We start from the raw sequence: 16,837 nt of genomic DNA on the forward strand, positions 1-16,837 counted from the left end.
TTTTGTGGATACATAGTAGGTATATATATTAATGGGGTACATGAAATATCTTGATACAGGCCTACAATGTGTAATAATCATATCGGTGTCAATGGGGTATCCACCACTCCAAGTATCCATCCTTTCTTTGTGATACAAACAATCCAATTATACTTTTAGTTTTAAAAGCACAATAAGTTGTTATTGACTCTAGTTACCCTGTTGTACTATCAGATACTAGATCTATCTAATTATATTTTTGTACCCATTAACCATCCCCACCTCCCTTCCACCCTGCTATCTTCCCAACCTCTGGCAACCACCATTCTACTCTCTATCTCCATGAGTTCAATTGTTTTTAATTCTTAACTCCCACTAATAAGAACATGTGAAGTTTGTCTTTCTGTGCCTAGGCTTATTTCACTTAACATAATGACCTCCAGTTCCATTCATATTGTTGCAACTGACAGGATCTCATATTTTTATGGCTGAATAGTACTCCTTTGAGTATATGTACCACATTTATCTGTTCATCTGTTGATGGACACTTAGGTTCCTTCCAAATCTTGGCTATTGTGAATAGTGCTGCAGTATACATGAGAGTACAGATAGCTTATCGATATACTGATTTCCTTTCTTTTGGGTATATACCCAGCAATGGAATTGCTGGATCATATGGAAGTTCTATTTTTAGTTTTTCTAGGAGCCTCTAAACTGTTCTTCATAGTGGTTGTACTGATTTACATTCCTACCACCAGCGCGCGAGGGTTCCCTCCTCTTCACATCCTCACCAGCAGTTGTTATTGTCTGTCTGTTGAATAAAAGCCATTTTAACTGAGGTGAGACCTGATCTCCAACTTTATTTTACAATGAGATGATATCTCATTGTGAAATCCAAACGTTCTACAATGAGATATCTCATTGTAGTTTTGATTGGCATGTCTCTGATGATCAGTGATGTTGAGCACCTTTTCATATGCCTGTTTGCCATTTGTATGTCTCCTTCTGAGAAATGTCTATTCAGATATTTTCTCCATTTTTATTTGGATTATTAGATTTTTTCCTCTAGAGTTGTTTGAGCTGCTTATATATTCTGGTTATTAATCCCTTGTCAGATGGTTAGCTTAAAAATATTTTCTCCCAATCTGTGGGTAGTCTCTTCACTTTGTTGATTGTTTCCCTTGCCGTGCAGAAGCTTTTTAACTTGTTGTGATCCCATTTGTCCATTTTTGCTTTGGTTGCCTGTGCTCGTGAGGTATTACCCAAGAAATCTTTGCACAGTCCAGTGCTCTGGAGAGTTTCTCTAATGTTTCATTTTAGTGGTTTCTTAGTATGAGCCCTTGGATTTAAGTCTTTAATCCATTTTGATTTGATTTTTGTGTATGGTGAGAGATAAGGGTCTGTTTTCATTCTTCTGCATATGGCTATCCAGTTTTCCCAGCATCACTTATTGAAGAGACTGTCCTTTCTCCAATGTATGTTCTTGACAGCATTGTCAAAAATGAATTTACTATAGATGTATGGATTTGTTTCTGGATTCTCTGTTCTGTTCCACTGATCTATGTGTCTGTTTTTATGCCAGTCCCAAACAGAAATTATTTTAAAATGAATATATATATATATTTTAAAATCTCATGATTTTTGTTTGTTTGCAAAGGCATATTTTAAATTTCAAAATATTTCAAATAATTTTCTGTGGCAGAAGGAGGGTTCTTGCTGTCATGTCTATAACTAGAACCCCAGGTTTTCTTAAGGGAGATATCAACACAACCATTTAATAGTTGCCAGAACACACTAGCAGAAGTTTCTAAACTCCTGTAAAAGCAGCAAAATGTGTTTTTCCCCCCAATATATAAGCAACCTATAACTTCAATATACAAAACAGAAACTGTGTTGTTTGATATAGGTGGGGCCTCGCCCGCACAGTTGTCCCTTTGTCCTCTCCACGGCCCCTGAAACTCCTCAAAAGGGCCATCAGGTACTAGGGAACAGGGATTGAAAACTGCTGCCTATTGGAAAGGAGTAAAACCAGCTAAGGAAGCATTATGTCCTTTCTAATGGCTTGCTTTATTTATTTTGAGTTTTTAAAATTAAACCCCTTTTTTTCTCATTGGTAAACAAGGCAGTCTTTGCCTTAGGGATGCTGTCAAGATGCATTTGAAGAGTAATGAGCATCTAGAGAGTCTTGGGCTTGCTCGTGTCATATAAATGCTAAATAACGTTTAGCTCTTAAAATCCCAGCCTAAGGTGTTCAAAGCTATATTGTGTCTGTGTATTTCCCTGAATTTTTAAAACAACAATGGATCTATTTGTTAAATTTTAGAAAGTTGTCAGAGCTGTCAGGCTACAGATGTAAAGTATAGCTTTATTCAGATAAATGTTGAAATGGCAACAAGATAATTGCTTGGTGGTTAAATGACTTCCCATTCTTGAAAGCCAAACATGATTTAAGAACAGCAGAATGCTTCCCACAAAAACAAAAACCAGCTAGAAATGGCATGGATTTGGGATCTGAATTGGATGAGGATTCATCTTTGTCACTTGTTAGCTGTATGGCCACACTTAGCATTTCTGAACCCGGCTTCTTTATCATAATACTTGTCTCATAGGTTGTTCTGAGAATGAAACGAGAAAATACACTTGAAAATCATTAACACATGGTAGGCTCTCAGTAAACTGTAATCCCTTATCTTTGTCTCTCTTCCCACCTCCTTCATATTTAATTTCTGTGATTCTAAGAGAGAAGTAGATATTTTCAAGCCATCTTACTTAAGGTAATCAGAATAAGAAAAAACTAAAAATTGATATCATCCTACAATTAGCTATTATTTATCTTAAAATGCATATTGAATGTCTCCTACTTGGCAGAACTTTTGTCAAATTGGAGCTACCTTAGCTCTTCGCCTTAAAAGGACCTTAGTCTAAAGACACAGAAATGGTCTTGGTATAAAACAATGTGTTCAGTGGTAAAATTGAGATATAAACAATTTTTTTGCATTCTAAATTATTTCTGGAGGTGTTCTTTTTTGTGCTTTTTAGTGATACTTTGAGGTCAATATGTAATCCCCTGAGAATTCTGAGTATCAGATGCAATCACTTGGAAGTTAGGACAAAAATAGTATAATGAACTGGTGCTCTGGAGAATAAATATAGATACTTGGATTATGCTGCAAAGCCCTCTTATGTCTTCTTCAATGACCTGTAATTTCACCTTCTTTTCTCTGCATCTGAAAATTCTGAGATTAAAATACTTCTATACTGTAATACCAAGGTGGGGTTATTTTGCTGCATTTGGAAAATAGGAGAGAAGTAAAGAAAAGAGCAATGAATTAAAGTCTTTGTGGTTTTTTTGGTTACATTTCTTACTCTCTTCTAGACTATTTCTAAAATAGACTTGCTGTTTGTTTTTTTTTCATTACCTTTATAACATTGATTCCCCAATTTTGTTCTCTTGCCTGGAAGTGTGAGGGCTTCCCACTCATGTCATGTCCAGCACTTAACTCTAAATCTTGGTTCATTGAACAAATGGCAGAAAATAATTCATTAATTAGTTTGCTCATTTATTTGAGTCTTTGCTATATTTTTGTGATCTCTTTTCCATAGGGAGTTAACAATAGATAACATCTCAAATGATTTTCACAGGAGGAATAATTGAAATAATTGCAAATATTTGATTTGATTAGTAAATTCAGTATTACCAAAGTAAATTCACCTTTTCATCATGTGGAGATCACCACCATCTGCCTGTCTGCTGGTCCTCTGACTTTTCTGCTCTGCCTCCATCCTGGGATGATATAGACAGAGCCAGCACTCAGAAATCTCTGAGTCTGATGCTTTACTCAGACTCTTTAGCTGATTTTTGGTCTCCCAGGCAATTTAAGGTCCTTGATCCTTGTTATTCCGTTATAGTATGTGAGTCCTTGCTGTTTTGTTCCCAAATCGTTTTTAGGCTCAGCTTCTAATCTTTGCAATAGATTTGAATATCTCCCTTGCCTTTCCAAATGCATGGTATCCACCTACCCTGACCCATCTGTGCTGCCTAATTCTGTTCACACAGCCCTTCCTGGGTCCGAATGCAATGCAGACCTGTTACTTGAGGTACATGGAAGTTTGCATTTTCTCCCCTTCTTCTCATTCTTAATGGACTCCTCAGAGTATTTGACTCTCTTTCTCATTTAATGAGTCTAACAGCAGGATTCTACCAGGCAGATAATTATCAAATATTTTTCCTTTTAGGAGAAGAAGTCTAAAGAAGGTGATGGGATTCATTCACAAGTGACCTTGTTTGGATGAACAGCATCTTAATGATGGATAGAAAGGCCTCACTCCCGCTTTGGCTGGATAGTGAGCTCTGAAAGCAGGGCTGTGCCTGGGCTGTCCAGTACTTTCACCCTAGTTCCTAGCTCAGCTCAGTGTCTGCCTGTGGTAGGCACTGAATAAATACTTATTGAATCAATTTATTTATTTATATTTTTTATTTTTGAGATGGAGTTTCACTTTGTCACCAGGCTGGAGTGCAGTAGCGTGATCTTGGCTCACTGCAACTTCTGCCTCCTGAGTTCAAGTGATTCTCCCACCTCAGCCTCCCAAGTAGCTGGGGTTATTGGCGCCCGCCACCATGCCTGGCTAAGTTTTGCATTTTTAGTAGAGACTGGGCTTCACCATGTTGGCTGGGCTGGTCTCGAACTCCTGACATCAGGTATCTGCCCATGCTGGCCTCCCAAAGTGCTAGGATTACAGGTGTGAGCCACCACACCCAGCTGAATAAATTTATTTTTAAAAGTTGGTTAATGTTGGAAGTTGACAGTTGCTTTTGTTTCTTAGAGAAACAGTGTAAGTTTGCATCGAAGATTTTATTTTGTTTCTAAAACTTACCTTGTAGTTACAGCTGATAATATCAGAAACAGTGATGAAATATGGATGAAGCACACATGCTTCATCTTTATGGTCTACAGTCTTCTATCTGACCATGTGTTCAGCTGAGCATTGTCTGACAGCAGACTTTCTAATCTCTGCTGAAGATACTGAGAGGCTGCCAGGTGATAAGGTCGCCTTAATATCACCTATTCTCTAATAGTCAGATTGCCAAGACTGACTGATTTCCCTGATACTCAAGTGGCAGCAGCCCCATGACTTCCAGACAGTGAATCTGATGGGAAAGAAAGAGCTCTCTCCCTTTCCTGAGTTAGCTGCTTCCTCTAGAGTCAAATCCCTTGGGACTTTAATGGAGAGTAAGTATTCTCAGCATCAGCACCAATGGATGTTTTGGGCTGGATCACTCTGTGGTAGAGGCTGTCCTATGCATTGTACGATGTTTAGTAGCATCCCTGGCCTCTACTCACTGAATACCACTTTCACTGTCCCCTTCTCCCCAGTAATGACAATAAAAATATCTCCAAACAATGATAAATGTGATCTGGGAGAAAAAACCGGTCCCAGTTGGGAACCACGGGCATAGAGGGCATTGTTGAACTGATTGTGCCAGTGCCAGAAAGTAATACTGATAGAATATGACCTGGTATTTTCTATCCTTGGCAAAAGCATAGGAGGATACATATATATGCATGTAAAAAGTTTTTCTTTAAGTATGAACCTAGACGTGCACCTCAGTGTCCTTATTACTTGCCCCTTTATCTCACACCCCCTCCCAAGCCATTTCTTATAACAACCATTCCAACTTGTAAATATCCCTTCTGCCTTCTTTTATTGATAAGACCAAAATATTCACTTTAAGCTCCCAGAGTCTAGTTAGAATTGGCAAATCAGCATTTGTTGTAGGTCTGCCATGTGTCAGCCACCCTGCTAATATGTACATTGATGTATTCCTCTTGGCCACTCTGAGAGAGAAGTTTGCTATTCTTGTCTCACCAGTGAGGAAATAGAAGCACATATTTACACAGCTAAGTGGCAGAGTTCAGAATAACGAGCAAGTCTTCTGACTTGGTTAAATGATATTTTTATCTTATTGTTTAAATCTCATCAACATTGACTTGAAATTTAATTTAATCACTGTCTGCTTGAAAATTTAATCACATTACTTGAAACTGTGGAGTACTGGCTTGCAAAAAAGAATCATATTAGGAATAACACATGCAAAGTCCCAGAACCATAGAATGTTAAAGGATAAAGGCTCCCAGATATCATTACATTGTGATCATCTTCAGGTCATCATTCTGTCATTTACCAAATATGTGTTGAAAGCTTACTCTGTGCCAGGGCCTCTGTACATCAGTCAAGATAGATAAGGTCCTTACCCTGTGGAACTTACATTGTAATAAGGTAAACACCCAGTAAACAAGTCTAAAACGTAAATGAACAAACGATAATTATGGCTGTGTTAAGTGCTGGGAAGGAAATGAACAATGAGAGGAAAATAATTACGGGAGGGAGATGTTTTAACATCCAGTGATCAGGGAAGTTGTCTTTGATCTTGACACCTCCCGAAACACTGGACATGTTGCTCTTCCTCAAAAAGTGTTGGTTCCTTTGCATAAGCACCTAGCACAGTACCTGGCACAGTGTAGGTCCTACACCCCTTCGTTGTATGAAAAGAGCATGATTTTTTTTTCTTTGTAGCCTTATAGGTCTAAAATCGTATAATACCTTGTTTTAGTTTCCTTTTGCTGCTGTAACAAATTACTACAAACTTAGTGGCCTCAAACAATATGTTTATTATCTTATAGTTCTGGAGGTCAGAAGTCCTAAAATCAAGACCCTTCTCTCTGGAGTCTCCAGGGGAGAATCTGCTTTTTTGCCTTTTCTGTCTTCTAAAGGCCACCTGTGTTTCTTGGCTTGTGGCCACATCCTATACCTTCAAAGCCAGCAGCATAGCATCTTCCAACCTCTTTCTCTGATTCTGGCCTTCTTGCCTCCCTCTTCTGAAGACCCTTGTAATTTCATCAGGCCTACCCATGTACTCTAAGATAATGTCCCCATTTTAAGATCCTTGGCTTAACACATCGGTAAAATTCTTTCGGTGATAAAAGGTAACACGTTAACAGGTTCTAGGAGTTAGATCATCTTTGGGGGGGTCATAATTCACCCTCTTACAATTAGCAATAAATGTTAATTTTTTTCCATGCCCATTATATTTTACAGGTGAACAACCTGAAAAGCTAAATGAGTTGCCTAAAAGCACATGCTTGGATATAGCTTTATACCTGGTCACCTCATCTAAGTAGATTACTTCTATTCTCTCTATATCCAAATTCTGCTCTTTTCTTTAGCAAATTCACCACAATTTACATGTCTTTGTTTTGTTATTGCCACAAGAGCAGGAAGCCAGGTCACTTTAATTCATCAAGGTGTACTCATCACACCGCTCTATGCCTGACACATAAGTGTGCACATCTCTAAAATATTTTTGAATGAATGAGTACTCTATTATGTGCTTGGGTAAGAAGAACCCAATCTCTCGCGAAGTATTTTGTGCAGTGACTTCTGGCAGGTTGTAAACCCTCAGCCATTTTTAAAGCATCAAAAGGAAAAGTGAACCACAATACTGGCCCATAATTCAAGTAGGTAGAAAAGAAGGGACTCAACCCATACCTGGTATTATATTCTTTCCTCTGCTGGTGATGAACTTTCCTTTCTGGCACACTATAAGGCACTCTGCATTTGAATGTGGTAGTCTGTATCTAGAACTGGAATATACAGTGCTTTGTATATTGACATGTTATTAACATCAGTCTTTTGAGAGAGCTTCTGAATGGCTCACTTCATTATTTAATTCAGGATAAGAGGAAGGAGAAAGGCCAAAAATCTAACTGTACGCTTTGTTATTGCATTAGATTTTCTCTACTCTGCCTTAGAGAAGTAACAAAGGAGAAAAAATTACAGTTCTTACTGAACAGTGCAAGTGGCATGTTTATGGGTTCACTTAGCAAGCTGTAAAACACTTAAATGAAAAAATAAAATTAAATTTAATAGTATAGGTTATCTCCAACCCAGAAAATGAGCTCTTAGAAGTCTTAGATCAAAGTACCGTATGCTAAACAACTATGTGAAGGAAAGCTCAACAAATATAACACCTCATGTTATCATGAAAGACAAATTATATTTACATTATGGAGGTACTTTGCTTTTTATCTTCCTAATGAATACACTGTTTGGTCAGACGTGTTTTACATCTGACATTCTTTTCTCCTAGGAAATAATATACCTGTAACTCAAGGTGTTATTAAAATGATGAGAAAATATGAACCCAAAGGGAGGTGTTTTCTCTTTTAGTATTGCTTTCAAGACACCAGATTTTTACCCTTGTAATGTATTTACTTTGGTTCTAGTGGCCAAGGATGTCAATATCCTTTTTGATGAATTAGAAGCTGTCAGTAGTCCTTGCAAAGATGACGATTCTCTTCTTCACCCTGGAAACTTGACTAGTACTTCAGATGATGCCAGCAGATTGGAAGCCGGGGGAGAGGTAAGAGTACATAATTTCTTACAAATGTAATTCATGATCCAGGCAGGAGCCTGTGAAGCATATTCCAATGGACTGTTTAAAGTTATAATCTCATTGAACTATAGGCTCTTATAAAACAAGGAATAGGTTTTATATTCCTTTGACATCCGCCATGGGTTTAAGCATATTTCAAGGATCCTAAATCTACCTACACTCAAAACAAAGTTTCCATTTTTCTTAAACCTAACTTTTTTTTTTTTAAACTACCCATCATTTTAAGATAGCCTACATTCTTGAGTGTCTCCAACTGGTACAGAATGAGCTTTACAGGGATGGACTTCCTTGTATAGATCCCCCAGCAGGTAGAACAGTGACCTAAAATGCACCAGCCGTCAGTTGATTGTGTTGTCTGAAGCCTCTCTGAGTTTCCATTTGCCTCTGTAATCTGGAAACTTCATTGCAACTGTAAATAGACCCATCTATTTGTGTACCATTTTGGAAAAATTAGTATTTTATTGGAGGCATTCCCCTTTGTTCAGGTTGTATCTCAATGGAGTTTATTATTTCCTTTGTACATGCACTGCCTATAGGTAAATAGGCACACAGAATCAGAGTAATTTATTTATTGCATATTCCTGTTTTTGATATTCCAGAGCTAGTTAACTGCTGAAAGGGTGACACCTGGAACGGAGAAAATTGTTTACTCTTACCAAGCTTTGCAGACCTCTCCCCACAAATATCATACACTGTTATCCATGGTTTTCTTTCTGCTTTTTCTGTTTGTTTCTTTTTAAGAAAAAACTAATTCTGTTATCTGTTCACACAGATACTTTGAATACCATAATGTGGCATAATGAATGGACTTTGAAAGGGACCTCAGAAAGCAAATAGTCTCCTCCCTGTAACTTGCAGATGAGGAAACAGTGTCAGAAATGTTAGGGCTTTGCCGAAGATGGCACAGCTCATTGTTCTGCTTGGAGCCAATACCCCTCCTGATGTCTTGGCTGAAGCCATTTTTGAAGGCAGATGCTTATATGTTGAATTCAGGGCAGCCTTCTTGCTTGGCAAATAATTGTTACTAAAGTGCTTATTCAGGTAGACTCCTGAGTGTCTTTTAATGCAAGAGCCAAAAAACTAGTCAGTGAGGATTGGTCATCAATTGAAGATGTCTACACCAAAACATGGTACATGGGCATTCCATTCCCCCTGCCTGAGATTTTTCTCTTGGTTAAGGTTTGTGCAAGGATGTGGTTTCTAGCAATGACCCTTCAGGTCTGGCATGTTTGCCTTCTTCATACTACCATTGGAAAAGACAGAGTCCACCATTTTCATCTGGCTGGGTTTATAGACACAATTTTGAAATCTATTAGGCTGAGAAATTTGTCTCCAGCCCAAAGATCCCATGTTTGATGGTATCTTTCAATATTGTATAGCAAGCCTGAAGAGCCTGGATGAAAATTCAATCCACTCCTTTTGTTCTTTTCTTTTTAATATTACTGCAAATTAATATTTGTAACTTTTATGTAAGTTACAAAGCATAATAGTAAATGGACACCTGGAACCACCATCTGATTTATGAGCTAGAATGCCATTTTTCATATGATACTGGCAACCTAATTGTAGATTACTAACAACAATTGTTTTTTAATGGACTGGATAATTAGAGTGTATGTAAATAGAAAAGGTAAATAATTATTTTATGAAACTTGTCTCATATTTTGTATATGTATATTTACATATGCACACAAAGATAAAATAAAATGTTTTTCTTGTTGTGGGTGAAAAAATTGAGAAACACTGAACTAGAATATTCCTAAAACCAGTGAAGCTACTTTCAATCCCATACGTCTACCCTACCAGAGGTCCCATCTTTCTAAATTTGTTTGTTTTTTATTTTCCTGCTTTAAAAACAGTTTTACCACATACATTTGTAGTCTTAACAACTTACATTTAGAGGTACTTTATTTTATGCTTTGTGAAAAATGATATCATATGGTATGAAGTCTTCTGACACTTGCTTTTTTACATCAGTGTTGTTTTTAAGATTCATTTTTATTGTTAGATGCAACTATAGTTTATTCATTTTCACTGCCATATGATATTCCAGTGAATGAAACTTCTATAATTTATTTATCTATTTATTGTCTGTTCATGGACATTTGAGTTGACTCCCACTTTAAACATTTCCCTACTATTATAAATAATGTTGCTATGAATATTCATATACATGCCTCCTACTTGCCTTATCAAGAATTTCTCTAGGCTTATATGTTATGCAGATGTTCAGTTTTGCAAGGTAATGTTAATGTATTTTCTAGAGTGAGCATATCAGTTTTCACTCTCATCACACCTGCAGAATATGCAAATCTTTAGTTGCTTCACGTCCTTGGCTACACCTGGTATTTTTAGGTGTTTTATGTTTTGTTCACTTACCTCAATGCTTCTTCCAATTTTTATTTTGTTTCCTCTTGTTTACGTTTTTTACTAATGAATATGTAATTGAACACAATGAAAATAATTGTTCTTTAATGTTACTCACTTGAACCTCGGTTTGATGAATGACTTAAACTGGTCCGTTTCTCTTTGTGTACAGACAGTGCCAGAAAGAAACAAATTAAATGGACTCTACTTCAGAGATGGAAAGTGTCGAATTGACTACATCCTTGTGTACAGAAAATCGAACCCCCAGATTGAAAAGAGAGAAGTATTTGAAAGAAATATTAGAGCAGAAGGATTGCAAATGGAGAAAGAGGTAAATGGTTTGCTTGGATGAGAAAAAAAATATGTATCTATTCATATTAAGAGGCAATGAGAAATAAACAATTAGTCATAATGTTAACCTAACATTTCATTTGGTCAGAGTTTGCCAATATTCAGAGTTTGGGGAATGTTCCAGCATTTAGACTTTCACAGCACAGTTTGCTTTTGAGAGAATTTTAATGCCAAATGATTCCATGAAAATCAAAATATTCTATTCCAGTTAAATAGATTGTTTCAAACTGTGATTCTTTATCTAACTTCCTATGTCTGCCGTTTCTCTGTATATGTAAATGGAGGGTTCTATTCGCATGGATGAAAGAAAACTTTGAGTGAAATGCAGTCACTCTCTCTAGAGGTTCTTTTTACATTTCGGGAAATATCATGAACTTGAGCATCCTTGTATACCAGAGGAAACTGCCTGGCTGATTTGGCCAAAAGCAGCTGGAACTTAGAAAAATGATTCCAGTTTTAAGAGATATTTGGGCTATTGTTTTCAGGTCCCCAAGCTCAAGAGTGACCTTACCAGTGTTTGGTTCTTCCCGTTCCCTCCTTCTCTGCATGGGGAGCTTCAAGGAAGAACTAAGTAAGGAGTGTAGAAGAGGCCAGCCAGGCCTCTGATAGTAATCCACGATGGGCTCATGGTGTTCCCAGGAACCATGTGCACATTTGTAGAACTTGGCCCGTTAACTGAATTATGTAACTCTTCTCAGCTTCTCCCCAAACATTGTGTTAAGCTTCTGGAGCTTTTCTTAGTCAATAAGAAGAACATATTGGCAATTTAAGATGTTTACTTCTGATCCTGCTTCTCAAAGCTTTGGGGTTAGATCTTTGAAGTCAGGCATCCAGGGTTTTCTTTATATGAAACAGTTGCAGTTTGCGCAAACCGCAAGTTGTGTCAAGGTATCAAATATGAGAAGCATAATATGCATATAGGTGTTATTTGATCTTGGGACATTTCAGATAAATGGGATTCTTTCAGATCTGTTCAACTGACCTCAGCTCTTGAACATTTCTAACACAGAAACAGCATTTTTCTGGAATGTCTCCAACAAGAGAATTGGAAAAATGGTGAGATGAATGTGGCCATAAGGAAACAGGTTCTTATTCTCAGGAAAGTAGAACAAGCTTTCTCAAAGACCATCTTAATTAGAGGTTCCCCGGAGTAACAAACAGAATTAAAAATGTTGTTTCTTCCACCTTTACAGAGTTACAGAAAATCTTTCCTATATAAACTGGGCATATATTCCTGTACAAACGGAGCAAATCTTGCTCTTTAAGTTCTAAATTGTCTCAGTAAGACAATTGCATTTTTTCCTTAACATTAATAGCACATTCACATTTTTCTACTTAATCATGCCTTCATCTTTTATTCTCATTCCTAAGTGGCAGAATTTTTATATGAAGAAATAAGAGATCTGAATTGGCACATAATCTTAAATAATGGAAGTCCTCCCTCTGACCCATTCTAACTCTGTCAAAATTCTGATTCCCATCAAAACTAGATCGTTTTGTTTAATTAATGAAAGATTTATATTTTAAGCTTCGTTAAGTATTCTCTACATGCCTAGGGCTTCTTCTGTATGGGTCTTTTCAATGTTATTTCATGATTTATTAGCTAGAACTCAAAAGGCCTAATGCCTTCCCAAATGGTATACATTAAAGCGATGGAAGATGTCTGTTGTGTATCCTAAAGCATCAGCTGTACTGCAGTGTTCAGAACCAGAACTTGAAAAGGATCATTCTGCCTGTCGTGCAGTGGTGCTGCACAGCACAGTGTTGGCCATGCTGTGAAGGATGGACTGCTTGTACTATTTTGTCTATATACAAGAATATTTTGTTTGTTAGAATTTTTAAAAAATTGTTAACATGTATTTATTTTAATGTGTATTAGAAAAAGCAGTTGGAAAAAGGGAATTATCGCTATATGGCAAAACTTCATAAAAACTTATGTAAGCATCTCCCCTCTCCACACTTTCCCCCAAATGTTCTCTGGGTATCACCTTCTGTATTTCTCCTTTCTTTCACAATCTTCTAAACACTACCAAGAGCTAGGTCTTCCTCTTTCTGGAACCTTCTTCATAAGTGGTCTCTCCTGCTGCCTGGCTCCAGTCTTGCCCTGGCTCTGCATAAGTGGTGCAATTTGTCTCTAATGCAACCTCCCAACTCGCTTTGTATCCTCTTGGCCTCAGTCAGCTCACCAAGAAAAGGGCCTTTGCAGGTTCTCTTATAGATAAATTAATTTTCCCTACCACAAATAATTAAAATATCCTTTTGCTGAACAATAAACAAACCTTCATCCTTTATTCTAGTGGCAGAATTTTTTGTATGAAATATCTATATTATGTTATTAAATTTAGAGACCACTGGAAGTACTTTTATTTAAATCAAGTTTTTTATAAACAGCTACAGCAGAAAGGCAAACAATTTTAATGGCTATTTCAGCTTCCAGGAGTTAATTCAACCTTTCATAGGACATAAAACAAAGAACTTAGTTCAGGGTGGAAAAGAAAAAACACCCCGGGGACCCTTGTACATCTGAAACGTTTGACACTATGTACAGTTTATGAATTGTTATGAATTGTGAAAAAACATGTTTCACAGACAGAGGGTTATATTTCCAAATAGACAAAGAGAGGCTTTCTAGTTCAGTTTAACATCCTTATCTCTTTAACATTGAATTTCAAGAAACACAACTAGGATAATCTTTAATTCATGATAAAGTGAGGGCATAGTCAAGTTTAATGTTTCTTAAAACCTTTGCTCCAGGCTGGTTAGTCAACAGATCACTGCTTGCTTTGGTATCCTGGGTCTCTCAAATTCTGCAATTCAACTTTCATAATAGCCCAGAGAAAGCAATTCCCAACAAAGTTCCCAAACAAAATATCATTGAGGTCCAGGTGATTTACTTCTTAGTATCTATCTACTTAAAGTGATTCCCTTCTTAAAGGTAAACTCATATTTACTAATTAACATTTTCTATTTTTGATTTTTTTTATTTTTAATTCTATGCCCATGATTGATCTTTGGGTACCTATTTTGAAATCATTGCCATCAATGAGACATTTATCTTTTCCTTTGTATAACTACTAAGAGGATGAGTTAACTTTGACTTACTTGGAATGTGTGAGTAGCAATTGTATTAATGGGAGCACTCTCCCCCTTCAGAATCATGTGAAACATTGGGGAAGACCCTTATCATTACAGTCATTACAAAACTAATATAATTAGGTAAATTGTATCATCTTGATGGTTATTTCATTCAAGAAATATTTATTGCACATTCATTCTATGCCAGGCATTTCTTTAAGGAGTAGGATCTCAGCAGCAACAAATGAAGCAGAAAAAAAGTCCCTGCTTTGTTGGAACTTAAGCAAAAAATATGTACAATATATACAAATATTGGTAAGTGCTAAAGAGAAAAAAGTAAAGCAGGAAGTGTTGAGAGGGGCTTGCAATTTTATAAAAGTCAGCAAAAGTGGGCATCTTTTCCACAGAAAGAGAAGAGCTCCACAGGATGGAGCACCCCTGCTGTGTTCATGGAACAGGGAGGATGCCAGTATGACTAGAGTTCACTGAGCAAGGTGGAGAATAGTGGGAAATTACACCAAGGCAGCAACGGAAGCCTTGGTGGTCACTGGGGGATGTTAGCGTTTCTCTGAGTGACACAGGAAGTCACTGGAGAGATTTGAGCAGAAGTATAAGATCTGTTTCTGTTTTATTAAGGGCACTCTGGTTGCCTGGTAGGATTAGACTGTGGGAGGTGGAGGGGCAAGGGCAGAAGCAGGGAGAATAATTAGGAGATTTGTTGCAAGAATCCAGGAAAGAGATGATGGTGGCTTGGGAAAGCACATAGAAGAGAAGATGAGAAGAGTAGAAAGTAGTGCTGATGGGAATTGCAGACAGGTTGAATGGGTAGTATAAAAGAGGATAGTCACAGAGTATTTGTCTGACACATGGTGTTTAAGCAGTTGGGAGAAGACAGTTGCCCCTTACAGGGACATGGATAAGAATAGGTCACATTGTAGACTTGTTAAGTTTGAGGTATCCCTGTGGAGTTGTTGGGTAAGATAGAAGAGTCTGGTATTCAAGGAGAGTCCTGGGCCAGAGATACACATTTGAATGAGATCTCCAAAGGAGTAACAGCAAATAAAAATGAAAAGAGGTCCAAGGATTGAGCCATGGGGAACACCAGTGTTAAAATTTGGATGATAAAAAAGGCGGCGATGCTTCTCGGCCTTTTGGCTAAGATCAAGTGTAGTATCTGTTCTTATCAGTTTAATATCTGATATGTCCTCTATCCGAGGACAATATAGTAAATGTGTTTTTGGAGTTGGGAGATGGAACAGGAGCTTGCTCCATCCACTCCATGCATCGACCTGGTATTGCAGTACTTCCAGGAATGGTGCACCCCCTCTGCGGTTATGATCTTTATAAAATAAAAATAAAAATAAAAAAAGAAAAAGAAAAAAGGAGGCAGCAGAAGAGACTAAGAAGGAGTCACCAAGGGGCTAGAAGAAAAATCTAGAGAGTGTGGTTCAGGAGAAAGGGAGGAATCAACAGTGTCAGATGTTGCTGATGAAGTGTGTACAATCAAGGCTGAAAGTTAATCACTGGATTTAGAAATATGGCTGGTTTGGGTGCTCTGGGCAAGAGAAGTTTCAGTGGAGAAGTGGGGATTGAAAGCATCATTCAAGTGTCTTCAAGAAAGAATGGGAAGAGAAAATATAGAAACAACAAATACAAATAGCTCTTTCAATATGTTTCACTATATAGGAATGAAGAGAAATAAAATGATAACTGGAATATGAAGTTGGGTCAAGAAAGAGTTCTTTCTGTTTTAGATGGGAGAAATAAATGCATGTTTTCATGCTAATAAAAGCTATATATTTGAGATGAAAAATTGATGTTGGGGAAGAGTGGAGGAAGAACTTTTAGATAAATCTGCTAGAAGCAATAAGAAAAGAATGGCCACAAGCATCTCCCTTTACATGGACTCACCTATCTGCATCCCAGTGCTAAGGGTGTCCTGTCCATACTCATTGGTAAGGCCAACCCTTCGCTTTACTTCCAAGATCCCATACTCCCTCAGTCCCACTCAAATACATTGCCTCCAAAAGAGATAAAATGTATTAGCTTTAAAAACTGAAATGCACAAAACAATACAATTTATGGAAATGGTTTGTTTCTGTTTTCACTCATCTCTCAGAAGGAGTGAAAAATCCACCTGCAATAACAAACACACACACACAGGGGAGTGCGTATGTGTGTGCACAATCAATATTCAGTGTCTTGGATACGTTTCTGTACTAGGATGCAAATTGCATCATCAATATTTTTATGCTCCTATTTATTAATCACTTACTATTATCATTCCCGTTTTATAGATGAGACAACTGGCAACTCACCCCAGACAACATAAGTAGTAAGAGACAAAGCCAGTATTAAAACCTAAGCATACTTACTCTTTGCCCTTATATTGTGTTGATTTCTGATATCTAAGGGGGAATTTCAGGGTTAATGAAGTTAGGAAATAGGCTGAGAAGACAAGTAGTGTTATGAAAAGGAAAAGGTGAAGGAACAAGGAAAATTGGGGTGAATAATGAAGTTGGGTGCCTCCCAGACTGTGGTTTTTATGCACTTTGGCCTCTAGTAGCCACAGACTTGAATTTCGATATAACACTTACAAGCTGAGTGATC

At 37.4% G+C, this 16,837-nt stretch overlaps 1 protein-coding gene and 1 non-coding gene across 6 annotated transcripts in view; both read left to right on the forward strand.

The window, feature by feature from the left end:
- Window positions 1–16,837, forward strand: part of ANO4 (anoctamin 4) — a 324,230-nt gene that overhangs the window by 139,153 nt on the left and 168,240 nt on the right. For all 5 annotated transcript variants that reach the window (XM_017516529.2, XM_037734202.1, XM_017516537.2 and 2 more), the window contains 2 exons: window positions 8,265–8,401; window positions 10,974–11,132. In XM_017516529.2, coding sequence (XP_017372018.1) covers window positions 8,265–8,401; window positions 10,974–11,132 — 296 coding nt within the window. The remainder of the gene's footprint in view (window positions 1–8,264; window positions 8,402–10,973; window positions 11,133–16,837) is intronic.
- On the forward strand, window positions 15,363–15,553 carry LOC119469318. The gene has a single exon (XR_005198118.1). It is a non-coding gene; the product is annotated as a U2 spliceosomal RNA (small nuclear RNA).

Source organism: Cebus imitator, unplaced genomic scaffold (genome assembly GCF_001604975.1).
Source record: "Cebus imitator isolate Cc_AM_T3 unplaced genomic scaffold, Cebus_imitator-1.0 Scaffold18, whole genome shotgun sequence".
NCBI classification, from domain to species: Eukaryota; Metazoa; Chordata; class Mammalia; order Primates; family Cebidae; genus Cebus; species Cebus imitator.